Source organism: Mustelus asterias, chromosome 1, assembly GCF_964213995.1.
Source record: "Mustelus asterias chromosome 1, sMusAst1.hap1.1, whole genome shotgun sequence".
In the NCBI taxonomy this organism is placed as follows: Eukaryota; Metazoa; Chordata; class Chondrichthyes; order Carcharhiniformes; family Triakidae; genus Mustelus; species Mustelus asterias.
In genome coordinates this window covers 67,483,180-67,500,227 of record NC_135801.1, presented here as the reverse complement: position 1 = coordinate 67,500,227, position 17,048 = coordinate 67,483,180, and the positions used below count along the sequence as shown (strand labels likewise).

The 17,048-nt window shown below is 41.1% G+C and overlaps 1 protein-coding gene across 2 annotated transcripts in view; it reads left to right on the top strand.

The window, feature by feature from the left end:
* The window catches only part of trmt44 (tRNA methyltransferase 44 homolog), a 41,542-nt gene that overhangs the window by 2,887 nt on the left and 21,607 nt on the right, over positions 1-17,048 (top strand). The window contains exons 2-6 of one of the 2 annotated variants that reach the window (XM_078213496.1): positions 124-247; positions 6,222-6,409; positions 7,830-7,898; positions 13,210-13,317; positions 14,454-14,525. In XM_078213496.1, the coding sequence (XP_078069622.1) occupies positions 235-247; positions 6,222-6,409; positions 7,830-7,898; positions 13,210-13,317; positions 14,454-14,525 (450 nt within the window). In that variant the 5' untranslated portion in view covers positions 124-234. Of the gene's footprint in view, positions 1-123; positions 248-6,189; positions 6,410-7,829; positions 7,899-13,209; positions 13,318-14,453; positions 14,526-17,048 lie in introns of both variants that reach the window. The other variant, XM_078213492.1, reaches the window with a different exon arrangement.

The following is a 17,048-nucleotide window of genomic DNA, read 5'->3' as shown; positions in this document are numbered from 1 at the left end:
CTGAATGAATTACAGTATGAGACCAAGTGTACCTTAACTTGGATATTTTCTTAATGGTGAGACACCATGAGCCGTAAGTATTTTGTACAACATGAATCATGAATGCTTCTACTTCCTTTGCAGATTTTGAAAACAACACAGCAACATTTATACCAGTAGAAGGGTGTAACACAGAAAGTTGCACATTCAAAAAGAGCAATATTTACAGTTTTAAACTTCAGCAAGTTGAAGGAGATGAATTGTTATGGTGAGTCCTCAACCAGACAGCAGAATCTGTGTTGCAGACAAAAAAGGAATGGCTGTGATATGCATCTTTCTGATAAAAGTATTGGTAAAAATGCCTCATTGGGGTTGTGCTGACAATATAAAAAGAGTGTTGCTGAAAAAAAGAGACATGCTATCGAAACTTTTCATTTATCATTCATCAGGATAGCTTGCAAGGTCAACCAACACTAAAAAGAACAAAAAATTATACTGCAGGAGAAGAGACTGCTGATTGGTTGCCAAGTGGACAATGGTTTCATGGAGAATGCAGCAGGGAACAGTTAACTGCCAAGTTATTGTTTCAAATTCAGACGAGGTAGGTTGACTCTGATCAAGGCATTGTCATGGGGAATGAACCAGGGAATGGCTCCCTCACCCCACTCCCCAATCTTTAGTTTAAAAGTGCAATATGTGGACATGTCAGCAAAGGGCAGGACCCTGTGTGTGAATGTATGAAGCTTCTAGCATGCATAAGTGAGCCACACTGAGAGCCTGATTAATAATCTTAAATTGGTTTTTAGTGTCATTCTGAGCACAATCAGGGTTGTTTAGCAAATGTTGACCAATTGCGGAATCACATCTAATGTTGGACACTGTCTTATTTTGCAAACAGGCTGGTTGAAAATGGTCAGTATTTCACTTGTTGTGAACAGCCAAATGGACATGCTGTTGATACGACCCACCAGTCATTGGGATGCTGGACCTACATATACCTACCATCACACCAACACTGACATTTATGTACCACATTATTCATTTGTGTGATAGGCAGAATGTCTTTTTCGCTTAACAGCAATATCCTGTTAGTGTTACAAATTGCAGCTTTTCGAACTAAACACATGTTTAGGGAACACCATTCCCTGGTTCATTCCCATGACAATGCCTTGACTAATCAGAATCATCCTGCCTGATTTGAATTTGAAACAGAAGCTTGACAGTTAACTGTTCGCCAATGATTGCACAATGTTCAGCACCATTCGCGACGACTCAGATACTGAAGCAGTCCATGTTCAAATGCAGCAAGATCTGGTCAATATCCAGGCTTGGGCTGACAAGTGGCAAGTAACGTTCACGCCAGATAAATGCCAGGCAATGACCATCACCAATAAGAGACACTCTGACCACCGCCCCTTGACATTCAATGGTCTTACCATCACTGAATCCTCCACTGCCAACATCCTTGGGGTTACCATTGACCAGAAACTCAACTGGACTCATCACATAATGTGGAGATGCCGGTGTTGGACTGGGGTGAACACAGTAAGAAGTCTCACAACACCAGGTTAAAGTCCAACAGGTTTATTTGGTAGCAAATACCATAAGCTTTCGGAGCGCTGCTCCTTCGTCAGATGGATTTTCACTCCATCTGACGAAGGAGCAGCGCTCCGAAAGCTTATGGTATTTGCTACCAAATAAACCTGTTGGATTTTAACCTGGTGTTGTGAGACTTCTTACTCTCATCACATAAACACAGTGGCTACAAGAGCAGGTCAGAGGCTAGGAATACTGTGGCGAGTACTTCACCTCCTGACTCCCCAAAGCCTATCCACCATCTACAAGGCACAAGTCAGGAGTATTCCCTGAATACTCCCCACTTGCCTGGATTGGTGCAGCTCCAACAACACAAGAAGCTTGACACCATCCAGGACAAAGCAGCCCAATAGGTTGGCACCAAATCTACAAACATCCACTCCACCACCGACGCTTGGTAGCAGCAATGTGTACTATCATGCACTGCAGCAATTTACCAAAGATGCTTAGCACCTTCCAAACCCACAAGCATTTCCATCTAGAAGAACAAGGGCAGCAGATACATGGGAACACCATCACCTGCAAATTCCCCTCCAATCCACTTACCATCCTGACTTAGAACATAGAACATTACAGCGCAGTACAGGCCCTTCGGCCCTCAATGTTGCGCCAACCTGTGAAACCAATCTAAAGCCCATCTAACCTACACTATTCCAATATCATCCATATGTTTATCCAATGGCTCTTTAAATGCCCTTAATGTTGACGAGTCCACAACTGTTGCAGGCAGGGCATTCCACGCCCTTACTACTCTCTGAGTAAAGAACCTACCTCTGGCATCTGTCCTTTATCTATCACTCCTCAATTTAAAGCTATGTCCCCTCGTGCTAGCCATCACCATCCGAGGAAAAAGGCTCTCACTGTCCACCCTATCTAATCCTCTGATCATCTTATATGCCTCCATTAAGTCACCTCTTAACCTTCTCTCTAACGAAAACAGCCTCAAGTCACTCAGCCTTTCTTCATAAGATCTTCCCACCATACCAGGCAACATCCTGGTAAATCTCCTCTGCACCCTTCCCAATGCTTCCACATCCTTCCTATAATGCGGCGACCAGAACTGTACGCAATACTTCAAGTGTGGCCGCACCAGAGTTTTGTACAGCTGCAACATGACATCATGGCTCCGAAACTCAATCCCTCTACCAATAAAAGCTAACACACTGTACGCCTTTTTAACAACCCTATCAACCTGGGTGCCAACTTTCAGGGATCTATGCACATGGACACCGAGATATCTCTGCTCATCCACACTACCAAGTATCTTACCATTAGCCCAGTACTCTGTATTCTTGTTACTCCTTCCAAAGTGAATCACCTCACACTTTTCCGCATTAAGCTCCATTTGCCACCTCTCAGCCCAGCTCTGCAGCTTATCTATGTCCCTCTGTAACCTGCACCGTCCTTCGGCACTGTCCATAACTCCACCGACTTTAGTGTCATCCGCAAATTTACCAACCCAGCCTTCTACGCCCTCATCCAGGTCATTTATAAAAATGACAAACAGCAGTGGCCCCAAAACAGATCCTTGCGGTACACCACTATTAACTGAACTCCAGGATGAACATTTCCCATCAACACCACCCTCTGTCTTCTTACAGCTAGCCAATTTCTGATCCAAACTGCAAAATCAACCTCAATCCCATGCCTCCGTATTTTCCGCAATAGCCTACCATGGGGAACCTTATCAAACGCTTTACTGAAATCCATATACACCACATCAATTGCTTTACCCTCATCCACCTCTTTGGTCACCTTCTCAAAGAACTCAATAAGGTTTGTGAGGCACGACCTACCTTTCAGAAAACCGTATTGACTATCCCTAATCAAATTGTTCCTTTCTAGATGATTTTAAATCCTATCTCTTATAATCCTTTCCAAAACTTTGCCCACAACAGAAATAAGGCTCACTGGTCTATAATTACCAGGGTTGTCTCTACTCCCCTTCTTGAACAAGGGGACAACATTTGCTATCCTCCAGTCTTCTGGCACTATTCCTGTAGACAATGACGACATAAAGATCAAAGCCAAAGGCTCTGCAATCTCCTCCCTAGCTTCCCAGAGAATCCTAGGATAAATCCCATCTGGCCCAGGGAATTATTTATTTTCACACTTTCCAGAATCGCTAACACCTCCTCCTTATGAACCTCAATCCCGTCTAGTCTAATAGCCTGTATCTCAGTATTCACTTCGACAACATTGTCTTTTTCTGTGTGAATACTGATGAAAAATATTCATTTAGCGCCTCTCCTATCTCTTCAGACTCCACACACAACTTCCCACTACTGTCGTTGATTGGCCCTAATCTTACCCTAGTCATTCTTTTATTCCTGACATACTTATAGAAAGCTTTAGGGTTTTCCTTGATCCTACCTGCCAAAGACTTCTCATGTTCCCTCCTGGCTCTTCTTAGCTCTCTGTTCAGGTCCTTCCTGGCTAACTTGTAACTCTCAAGCACCCTAACTGAGCCTTCATGTCTCATCTTTACATAAGTCTCCTTCTTCCTCTTCACAAGAGATTCAACTTCTTTAGTAAACCACGGTTCCCTCGCTCGACCACTTCCTCCCTGCCTGACAGGTACATACTTATCAAGGACACGCAGTAGCTGTTCCTTGAACAAGCTCCACATTTCAATTATGCCCTGCAGATTTCTTCCCCATCCTATGCATCCTAAATCTCGCCTAATCGCATCATAATATCCTTTCCCCCAGCTATAACACTTGCCCTGTGGTATATACCTACCCTTTCCATCGCTAAAGTAAATGTAACCGAATTGTGGTCAGTATCACCAAAGTGCTCACCTACCTCCAAATCTAACACCTGACCTGGTTCATTACCCAGTACCAAATCCAATGTGGCCTCGCCTCTTGTTGGCCTATCTACATACTGTGTCAGGAAACCCTCCTACACAAATTGGACAAAAACTGACCCATCTAAAGTACTCGAACTATAGTGTTTCCAGTCAATATTTGTAAAGTTAAAGTCCCCCATAACAACTACCCTGTTACTTTCACTCCTATCTAGAATCATCTTTGCAATCCTTTCCTCGACATCGAAAGCACGATTCGCTCCCACAGAATCTCCTATCTGTCCCACTAACTATGGAATCCCCAATGACTAATGCTCTACTCCTTCCCCCCCCTTTCCCTTCTGAGCAACAGGGACAGACTCTGTGCCAGAGACCTGTACACCATGGCTTACCCCTGGTAAGTCATCCTCCCCAACAGTATTCAAAACAGTATACTTGTTATACAGAGGAACGGCCACAGGGGATCGCTGCACTGACTGCTTCTTATCCCTTCTAACAGTCACCTAAGTATCCTCATTCCTAGGAGTATGAACCTCCCTGTAGCTTTTATCTATAACTGTCTCTGCCTCCCAAATGATCCTGAGTTCATCCGGTTCCAGCTCCAGATCCCTAACACGGTCTTCAAGGAGCTGGAATTGGGTGCACTTCCTACTTGTGTACTCAGCTGGGACACTAATGGTGTCCCTCACCTCAAACATCCCACAGGAGGAACATTGCACTGCCTGCACTGACATCCTTGCTAACATCCCTTAGTAAAAAATGAAAGAGAAAAGAAAAAGAAAAAAAAACTCACCTGCTCTCACACAGAGTCTTTTTTTTTAGGTTAGAGGAGGGAGAAGGGTGGGAGACTCTACACATGTAGCGTCTCGGGTTACCTCCCCGTTCAAATTTATTGGGCAAGAAACCGTCCCAGGTCTCCCTGCGACCTATTTCCGGTTTCCTGTTGCTCAGGAAACAAAAAACAACTCCGAAAAAAGTAAGTAAAAATAAATTCAACTTATCTATCTTCCAGTTCTGCCTTCCAAAAATCACTCCATTCTCTGCTCGCTCCACCGGAAGAATGAAAAAGACTTGGAAAACATATCGCTATTCCTTCGCAGTTGCTGGATCAAAATCCTAGAATTTCCTCCCTAATGGCATTGTGGGTCAACCCACAGCACATGGACTGCAGCGATTAAAGAAGGCAGCTCACCAACACCTTAAAGGCAATTAGGGAGCGTCAATAAATGCTGGCCAGTCAGCAAAGCCCACGAATGAATAAAAGAAACTTCGCTGCTGCATTCTCCATGACAACGCCTCCATCAATCAGAGTCCACTTACCAACCAATTACCACTCTCTCTTCCTGCAGTATAATTTGTTGTTCCCTTTATTGGTGATTTATCTTGCGAACTGGCCTGATGAGTGCAAGACAAAAAGCTTTAATAGTTTAAAGAGTCGAGTAATATTCGAGTTTTACACTACCAACTGACTATTAATATAGAATGAAGGGGGAGATGGTGGTGTAATGGTAACATCACTGGATGGGTGATCCAGAGGCCTAAGCTAGTGTTTTGGGGACAAGGGATCAAATCCCACCATGGCAACTGGTGGAATTTAAATTCAATTAATATTATGGAACTAAAAGTAGAAAGAGTGTTCCAAAATCATCTGATGAAAACTCAGTGGAAGATTGGCAGAAGACATTGCTTCTTACCAAAGTTATTTGGGTAACCATCTGTTTGTAGTAAACTAACTTAATCTTGAAATTGCTGTTTATTTACTAACGTTTCTGTGATGTTTATTGGTTTATTTCTCTGTCTTAAAGGTTTATTTCTGTTTCCATATTGTGTCCTGAAGAATGGGTCGCGGATGGAATTTTGTATCCCAAAACAACATGGCTTATAGATGTATTGCTTACAAAGATTGTGAAATGGTCTACAGAGAACAAGAAAAGCTATTTTAAGAGCACACTTTCTCTCATTTCTGTGGAAAAATATAGTGAATGTTACCACCGTCTGAAAGCAAAATACAAAGAAATGGTCAAGGTAAAATTCTCATTTTAATTTAAATTCTGCTTTTTTCTTGTACATGACATGAAATGTTGACCTGTACCTCTGATACCCTGTAACTGTTTGATAAGAGATGGTGAGCACAACAGCAATTTTTCCTATTCAGATTTGGAAATTTCCTTGTCCAGCCAAAATTACAGATTTGTTCTGTGCGTTATTGTGGATGTAACTTCTAATTGGATTGATACGAGGGTTGTCTTACCCCAGCCTTTTTTGAAAAAATGATTTAATCAAGCAGTATATATACTAATGTTTGGTTTCACATGGCCCTCGTTAGATGTGCAAAAATGGCACAAAAGCAAGGACTGTAAATTAGTTTATAGGCACCAAAACCTTCAATTTTGAAATCCCCACAATCCTGGTTGATTGTGCCTTTTAAATGGATCTGAAGAGTACAAGTGTAAAAAATCTCCAGGGATCCAAGACAAGTCCCAGACTTCAATCCAGATGGGCCTTATCTCTACTGGTTGGTAAGCTGCCACCTTTGAGTGCGCTAGCCTGTTAGGAAATTCACAGATTGGAATTTGGGAGCCTCTTCCCCCAGTTCACAGCCCAATTGATGCAGATGAAAAAAGAGAAGGTGGAGGTTTACTTTAAGCACAATCCTCAGGATCAAGATCAGGACTTAGCCTAATTTCTACATCTTTCAGCTTTGTGGAAAGTGTGTGCCACAAGGGTCACAGATTTGAGTGAAACAGGGATGATTTTTAAAAAACTATCCTTATGATTATCTATGTTGCTAATCATAGAAATACTTCAATGTATACTACCTTCCATAACTTCATAGCTAATTGAAGCATAGTCATGGTTGCAATTTATAGACAGTGTGGCATCACATTTTATATTAAAATCCCAACATAATTGATTTTAAATATTTTTCAATATTTATTGCATTACTTAAAATCACATAACTTATTAGAACCTAAAGTACTAAAGTATGGAGTTTGATATCTGAGAGATTCCGGCATATTCAAATTAAATAGCACTAAAGGTGGCAACATTTTGAACTTGCCTATGTTGTACTCATAACTATTTTATGCTGGTTTATCTGCAATCTTTTACACTGATGGAAAGGGCTATTCACCCAAAGAAAAGCATGCCCACAAAACTGGCCAGGCCCCCGTGGCTATCTGCCAATTGCAGCCTTTCATCATGTTACGTAAAGAATCTTAAGATCCACAGGCACCTGCAGCTTAATGAATCCAGTGTTAATCCTTTGTACCCACAATGACCAGCACTCAACTGAAGCCTGACCAAGATTGGTTTATTTTTGCCAATTGTATCCCCAGAGGAAACTCCGTGCCCCTGACTATCAAATAATTAAAAGCTGCTTTGTATTATCATTTATTTATGCCCGTTTTTCCCTTACTTAACATATTTTTAAATTCAATTTTAGGTTTGGCCTGAAGTTACGAATCCTGAAAAATTTGTATATGAAGATGTCGCCATTGCAACATATCTACTGGTAACCAGTTTGGATTTCACAATATGCTGACTTAGTTGTGGTTTCTAGTCCATTTTATTTATGCAATTGTTTGTGGAGTGATCCAGTGAAATAATGAAATCAGGGCACTTCAATAAATCACTATCTTCAACTTACTGGCAGACTTCAGATGAAAATAACATGTATTCATGAAGAAAATGCCCGTAATTTTAGAGGGGGCCAAATTTCTCGTTTTGCCCCTATGTTAATTTCTTGCACACTTTCCCCCTCAATGTATTTAATTCCTGAAAGAAGTGAATAAGCACATGCACAGTTGTCAAATAGATAAAGTCAGACTTGCCAACCAATCAGCATACTTTTCTCATCCCATATAAATCTGTTGATTTCCTTTGCATTGTATTCTTGCAAATGTCCTGATGAGTGCAATACAGAAAGCTTTGCGAGAACTGTCTTTTTTCAGCAATATTGAAGTTAAAGGTATGTAGATTTTCCCAAAATCTTTTCATGCAGCTCCAGGATATTTATTTCTGGAGGACTTTCGACAGAGGATCTTTATGTGCTGACGAACACAAAAATCTTTGTTCTGAGTGTTGAAGCATTTACAGCTGTAATTTATTGAAATCTATTGAATTTTCAGCCCTTTTCTTAATCGGACATTTATTCTATGAAGGAAGGAATAAATTCGGCATCAACAATACTTGATAATAGTTTGTTTCACATATTCACTTGGCTATTTCATATAGCCACTGCTTCACTGGCATGAAGAAAATTTCTGATATTTAGTTTAATTTTGTACTTTTGTTCTCCATTTCTGTTAGAGTAGTTTATCTGAATTGTGTGTATACTATGTTGCCCATACCTTACCATATTTTATCATCAGCATCTGGCACAAACAATGACTTTTGGTGTGGAAAGTAGTCAGTTATTTGCAGTGTATCAATCACGCTCTTACTATTTACCATTTCTAACAAAATGTCAAAATATTACAGACAGATAGTACATCTGTGTGCACAAAATCTCACTCAAAGCTTTCTCCTCTGTCACAGAACATAACTCCACTCGCACCAATACATTTCAACTCTAATGAGCATGAAATTCACTCGCAAGCAATATCTGATTTAAACCATTCTTCAAAGTGTTTGTTACATTTTCAACTTGGCAACCTAAAAGCAAGAAAGTAAGTCATTTAGTTGTTCGAACCTGTTCTGCCAGTCAGTAAGGTCATAGACAATCTGCAACCTAACTCCATATATTACATTTGTCCCACATCCCCAATAGGGTAATAAAAAATCTTATCACTCTCAGAAATAAAATTTACAATAAATCTGGCATCAATTGCCATTATCAGAAGAGAGCTCCAAACTTTTATCTTTTTGTGTAAAGTGTTTCCTAATTTCACTCCTGAAAGTCTGGCTACAATTTTTAGACTTCACAACCAGCAGAAATAGTTTCTCCTTATATCTGCCCTATCTGTTTACCTTAGTGTCTTGAAACTTTGATCAATTCACCCCTTAACCGTCTAAATTTCAGGCACTACAACCTTAGTTTGAATAATCTCATAAATTAACCTTTGGAGTCTCAGTATCATTCCAGTAAAAATACACTCCCTCAAAGTACATTTCCAGCCCACTGAGGAAGCAGGTATTGCTGGGTCTGGGGAATGAGGTGGGTCAAGTGCATCAAGTGTCTTTAGAGGAACAGTTAGGGAATAGTGACCATTGTATCACGAGTTTACATTAGCTATGGGAAAGGACAAGGAGCAATTTAGGGTAAAAGCCTGATTACAGGAGGACTAATTTCAGTGGTTTGAGAATTGATCTGGTCTGGGTGAGTTGGAATCAAAAATTGGCAGGCAAAAGCATAATCAAGTGGGCTGCCTTTAATAAGGAGATCTTAGAATCTCTACAGCACAGAAAGAGGCCATTCGGCCCACTGGGTCTGCACCGACCACAATCCCACCCAGGCCCTACCCCCATATCCCTACATATTTACCCACTAATCCCTTTAACCTACACATCCCAGGACACTAAGGGCAATTTTAGCATGGCCAATCAACCTAACCCGCACATCTTTGGAATGTGGGAGGAAACCGGAGCACCCGGAGGAAACCCACGCAGACACGAGGAGAATGTGCAAACTCCACACAGACAGTGACCCAAGCCAGGAATCGAACCCAGGTCCCTGGAGCTGTGAAGCAGCAGTGCTAACCACTGTGCTACCGTGCCGCCCCATGGTTGGGTATAGTCAAGGTGCATTCCCCTCCAAGGAGACAGGTAGGGCAACTAAAACCAGTGCTCCCTGGATGATAAAAGGAATAGAGAATAAAGTGAAGCAAAAAAAAATGTACGACGGAAATCGGATTGTTAATACAACTGAGAACCAGGCTGAATACAGAAGGTTCAAAGGAGAAGTGAGAAAGGAAACAGGCAAAACACATAGTATGAGAAGAGACTGGCAGCTAACATAAAAAGGAAGCCAGAAGTCTTCTATAGGCATTTCAATAGCAAAGAGATAATGAGAGGAGTAAGCCAATTAGGCACCAAAAAGAGGCCAACACCTAGAAGCAGATGGCATGATCAAGGTACTGAATGAACATTTTATATTTCTCTTTACCACGGAAGAGGATGTTACCAAAGTCATGGCAAAAGAGGAGGTAGTTGAGATATTAGCTGAACTAAGAATTGATAAAGTGGAGATACTAGAAAGGCTAGCTGTACTTAAAAGCCGGTGAGTCCCCAGGACCGAATGGGATGCATCTGATGAAAGGCTGGAGTTGTTCTCCTTGGAAGGGGAGGTTTGATTGGGATGTACATAAATGTGAGGGATTTGAATAGAGTGGATGGGAAGGGCCTATTAACCTTAGCAGAGGGATCAGTTACTAGGGAGCATAGATTTAAAATGATTAGTAGAAGGATTAGAGGAAAGATGAGATTAACTTTTCATTCAGAGTTGTAGGGGTCTGGAACTCACTGCCTGAAAGAGAAGTAGAGGCAAAAACCCTCAACTCATTTAAAAGGTATCTGGATATGTACTTGGAGCGCTGTAACCTGCAGTGCCTCAGACCAAAGTTAGATTAGGCTGAGTGGCTTGTTTTTCCGCCAACAGACACACAATGGACCTTTCTAGGTGACTGTTAATTTTATCTGAATTATTGTTTCTAAAGTTTTTCCCACTACCAAGGTTAAACTGGCCTGTGGCTGCTCAGTTATGTTCCATCCCTTTTTGAACAAGGGAGTAAAATTTACAATTCTCCAGCCCTCCGGAATCATCCTGTCCCTAAGGAGGATTGAAAGACTGTAGCCAGCACCTCTGCAATTTTGACTTTTACTTCCCTCTGCATCATAGAATGACTAACTTCAGACGGTTCTGCCAGTTTTATCCTGATAGTTACTCTAAAAGGATTAGAAGGAAAAAAAATCACTTCCAACTCCAGAGTAACTATTTAGAAACCCAAACCAAGCCTTGCACGAGACACTCTGCACACACCCCCAGGGAACCCACCACACCACCCCACCCCCGAACCCTTCACTCTCGGTCCAGTCACCACCCCCCACTCCAGATCCGGGGCCCTGCCCCTTCCCCTCCTGATCACTCCCTCTCTTAGGTGTTGTGGTCTCACCAACACATAATGTAGCTCAATGACTTTGAGCCAGAGAGATTTGAGACAGGGCCATCTATTGGAGGTATGTTTTCTCAGGACAGTCTTGCTGTCTACACACAGTCCAGGCACAGCATGTCCCTGTGCAGAGATAATTTTAGGTCCTTTTGCCTCTGCCTGATGCTCGCACTCCCTTACCTCTGGGCTCTCTGATTTTTGAACTAGTTGATCAATACAAGTATCGGATATACAAATATATAGACATGTAATGTGGACATAGTTGCTTTATAAGCCTTGAGTTCTGCTGCTACTCCATGTGTTCATTTAGATATGTTGTAACTTTCTGAATTCTTCCCCGCCATACTCTTATGATCTTTGCTTTGCAGCACTGCCGCAGCCCGTTTTCTGTCCTGCTTTAGATGTTCGGTTCTTCCGTTGTGCTTTGCTGCACTGCGCTAATCAAATCATGACTGAAAAGTTAAAAATAATTTGGCTGATTTGCATTCATACTGCTGACAGGTTTATAATTTACGTAATCTGCACTCATTGAATTTTGTGCATCCTAGAAACTTCTTTGTATTTTAAAGGTGTGTTTCACCTTGTAAATATGCCTTTACTCAACAATATTTTGGAGGAATGCAAGCTTTCCAGCACCTGTATTGCTGTTGTGGCAGCAAATGGTCATTTCCTGCACATACCTTTTTTTGTGAAAGCCATGAAATTTGTGGGAGGTAATTCTAGCCTAACTCACCCAGTGAGAAACACATATGACCAGATAAATCCTCCATTTTATATGTTGCTTGATTTTAATTTGTTTCATGTCAGTCAAAAGTAAAATCAGTAGTGTGTAAAATGGATGGCCAATCTGAATGTGCCAATTTACAAGAGCGCAAGTTTGATTAAAGTTAATGCTATAAAGGTTGTATGTTGAGCACAACATAAAAAAACATCAAAATATACTTCCACACAGCAGAAGCACGCATTTTGAAAGAATTTTCATAGCATGAATGCAAATGTGAGGAAATGATCTTTCAGTTGTGTAGTGTCTTGGCCAGATTCCATCTGCTATAGTTTTGGGCACCACTATTCAGGAAAGCTATATTAGCTTTGGAGGAGCTGTGCTGCAGATTTACTAGATGAGTAATAGAGCACAGAAGGGTTTAATTATGAGGACAGATTGTATAAACTTGGTTTGTATTCCTTTGGTTTAGAAGGTTGAGGGACATCTAATCAGGATGTTTAAATGAAAAAGGAATTCACTAGTGTAGCTATTTTTCTGGTGGGACTATCCAGAACAGAGGGGGCATATTTGGAGCTGAGCCACTTGGAACTGAATTTAGAAAGTGATTTTTCATACACAGTATGGTCTGCAATGATCTGTTAGAATGGAAAAGTTCTCCTGGGTGGCTGAATAGCTTAACCCTGTTCATATAGCGCAGCCTGGAGTTTTGCTGGATTTATCATTATTGTTCATCTTCTTTGGAGTGGGCATGGCGAGATTTTATTCTACCTTTTATTAAGAATATTGAGCACATTAAGTAGTGCATACAATGGAGAGTGGGTTGAAAGCAGCTTGTGGAAAGAAGAAACATCCTTATTCGGTATATGCTTACTTGTATAATGTGCTGGTAGCAAAAAAAATTACTTGTATTTTGGTTTTCTCCTGATAGAAGAATATGTTTCCCATTTCCTGCATATGAAAGCATTGTAATGTTGCTTCTGATCATATTTCAGGTTCTTTGGGAAGATGAGCGTGCAGAAAAAGGCCTGACTGCCAAACAATCCTTTATAGATTTGGGATGTGGTAATGGATTACTAGTTCATATCCTGACCAATGAAGGGGTAAGTGAAATTTAAACTGATGGAACCTTAGAGCTTTCTGGAATAACTATGATACCGGTGTTGTATGTTATTTTCTACGAAATGTAAGGCACATATTATAGTCCTCCAGTTGCTGATGAAATCCCTAGTGAAAATAAAGTAGTAGGTAAGGGTCTGTTCTGTTTATCCTGATTTTATTTAAGGATATTTAAATCAGGACTTGAAAATTGCAGCTATTAGAAAAAATTGCATATACTAAGCTGTTTTCCTTGGAACAGAGGAGGCTGAAGCAAGATTTTTGATTGAGGTGTACAAGGTTGTGAGACGTCTGGGTAGAATGGGTGGTAAGGGCATAGAAATATAGGAAATAGGAGCAGCAGTACACCATTTGGCCCATCGAGCTTGCTGCACCTTTCAAACAGATCATGACTGATCATCTACTTCATATCCACTTCCCCCCCCAAACTACACACGCATGATCCTCTAACCCATCCCCCGGGCTCCCACTACGGTTTGCCCCTGACACTGCCCCCAGCATAGGTTGGCACTGTGCCAACCTGGCAGGGCCAGCCTATGCTGGGGAAATATGGCAGGGGAGGGGGGCCTGATAATTAAATTTAAATTAATGCAAATTAGAATGAAGCTCTTGCCCTTTGTGGGTGTGAACCTTGCGAAGTCACCAGCGAGGGGTGGGGAAGTCCATGGAACATGGTCTCCAGAGAGAATCGTGTTTCCCGATTCGCTATGGATTTTCAGCCCGTGCCGCCGTTCTCTGATGGTGAATGCAGATTGACAATCGCCCCCATTGATTTGGGGGGAAAAATTGGCAACATCATGCGAATTCCTTGAATCCACTTTATAGTCTGTGATTCAACCTCTGACTGAAAATATTACATGGTGAACTGATATATTCTTCAGTACAATAAATGCTTTTCCATGCCATATGATTATGAATTGCAAACTTATGCAGTCTGAAAGGCAAAAGAAATTGCTTTTAAAAGCTTAGAATTGTATCAAGATGATTCTATCTTGCAAAAAAGAAATGGGATCTGTTAAATTATGCAATAAGACATTACTTATTAAGTTGTGTGGAGTGTCTTAAAAAAATGTTATAGTTGAATAAATGTTGCATGTTTCAGCTTGTTGTTACCTTTTAGCACCCTGGTAGAGGCATAGACGTGAGGAAGAGGAAGATTTGGGATATGTACGGTCCACAGACATGTCTCAAGGTAAGAAGGAGATATGAATTTGTATATGTTTCTTTTATATTTCATACATTTTCTTGCACATTAAACTCAAAGCTGTTAGTATTTAATTTCTTGTGAAATTGTGTAAATCTAAAGCCTGATCCAGCTGGATATATGGCAAAATGAGTATAATTATTTTAGATTTGGTGTATTGTATTTGCAGTTAATCTTTTAAAATCACACACAAGTATTTGTATAATTTATCTTTGAAATAGCAGGAATAGAGGAAATTGGTTGCAACAGTCAGCGTGCCTTGCAAAACTTTTCCAATATGAATTTGCAAAGCACAAATATCCTTCACAGGGGAGATAGGAGGTATGAATTTGTAAAATCTATCTTTGAGAGTTCTACAAAAATAGGGCATACACAATTTTCATCCAGTCACCTATTTGCCTCCAGTCCACAGGAGGAAACTGTGCAGATTTACCATTCCCAAGTGCTAAGAATGGCTGGTGTAAAAAAAAATTCACAACAATGCAAGTCAGGTCACATTGTAGAGCCATATTTTGTTCTGTTTGCGATCCAAATAATTATCTGACATTGGGTGCTGAAAGTGAGAAGGATTGTTGTTGTACTGCTTTTTTATGTGGGGGCGGCATGGTGGCACAGTGGTTAGCACTGCTGCTTCACAGTGCCAGGGACCCGGGTTCGATTCCTGGCTTGGGTCACTGTCTGTGTGGAGTTTGCATGTTCTCCCCGTGTCTGCGTGGGTTTCCTTCAGGTGCTCCGGTTTCCTCCCATAGTCTGAAATCCATGCTGGTTAGGTGCATTGACCCGAACAGGCGCCAGACTGTGGCAACTAGGGGAATTTCACAGTAATTTCATTGCAGTGTTAATGTAAGCCTTACTTGTGACTAATAAATAAACTTTAAACTTGTAAACTTTAAGCAACTCATCCACCTCTCCTCCCAAAAAAGTTTTAAACCTTTGTTTTCATCAGGATAAAAGAATTTAGCGGGTAGCATGCATTGTAGAACCTGGAATACAAAGGTTACTCGATAATACAGTGGATCAAACATTGGCCTTTCACCTGCAATACTAGGGTTCATATCCAACCTAACTGTCTGTTGATTGTAAGGGCCCTTTGTAAATCAGTTTAGTTGCCACTCTCAAAATTGACACATGGCAATTTCATTGTGGGAAAATATAAAATTGTCGAATTGTCTGCTGAAGTATAACGCTGAGGTAAATTGAAGGGAGCTTTGCTCTGTAGTTGTTTTAACTGAGTGTTTTAAGATGACGCATGGCACCTGAAAATGTTTCGTACTGTCCCTCAATTTGATGAGTATAAAATTTGTCAACTTTTTCTTTAGAAAAAGGTTCCTTGCCACACGGAAAAAGAACTAAAGTCAAATAAAATTTTATAGTTTTAAGAAAATGAATCCTTGACATGAGGCACTGCTGCCATTTATTACCAACCCTTAGTTGCCCTCTTCCATATGCTTTAGAAGGCAGTTAATTAAGAATCAACTGAGTTGGTGTGGAACTGAAAGCACTTATGCACCACTCAAGATAAGAATGGTGGATTCCAGCTTGTATATTGAGTATGAGAACTGTGCTTGTGAGTACCAAACTTAGTGACTAGAGTGGAATACCTAGTCCCAAGGAGGCAACTTTCAGAAATTATGATAAGGCAAAATGCTGTGGCTGCTGTAAAATGGTCATGGACGCTTCACTTCTCTCTCCACAGATGCTGCCAGACCTACTGAGTTTTTCCAGCATTTTCTGTTTTATGTCAGAAATTATGTTTTGACAATGGCCTAGATTTTCCTCTCCAGTTATCTGATCTCTAAGTTGCAAGTAGGCTGAGGCAGACAATTCTTCAGGAGCTGCCAGCTTTACCCACTCCCTCACCACTTCCAGGATTTCCTGCTGGAAGTAAGATGGGAGATAGAATATGTGTAATGTGGCAGGCCTGTGCTAACAGATGAGCTGTCATCTCACCTATGACACATGAGAAAATTTTAGCTCACCTGGTGTCATAATAAAACTAGACATTAGTGAGGGATCACATTGGGATCAGTGATCATAATTCTATTCGTTTTAAGATAGCTATAGAGAATGATAGATCTGGCCCAAAAGTTAAAATTCTAAATTGGGGCAAGGCCAATTTTGATGGTATCACGCAGGAACTTTTAAAAGTTAGTTGGGGAAGTCGGTGGGAAGGCAAAGAGACGTATGGTAAGTGGAAGGCTTTCAAAAGTACGTTAACCAGGGTTCAGGGTAAGCACATTCCTCTTAGAGTGAAGGGCAAGGCTGGCAGAAATAGGGAACCCTGGATGACTTGGGATATTGAGGTCCTGGTCAAGAAGAAAAGGAGGCACATGACATGCATAGACAGCTGGAATCAAGTGAATCCCTTGAAGGGCATAGGGGGTGTAGGAGCAGAGATAAGAGAGAAATCAGGAGGGCAAAAAGGGGACACCGAGATTGTTTTGGCAGATAAGGCAAGGGAGAATCCAAAGAGCTTTTACAAGTACATAAAATGCAAAAGAGTAACAAGGG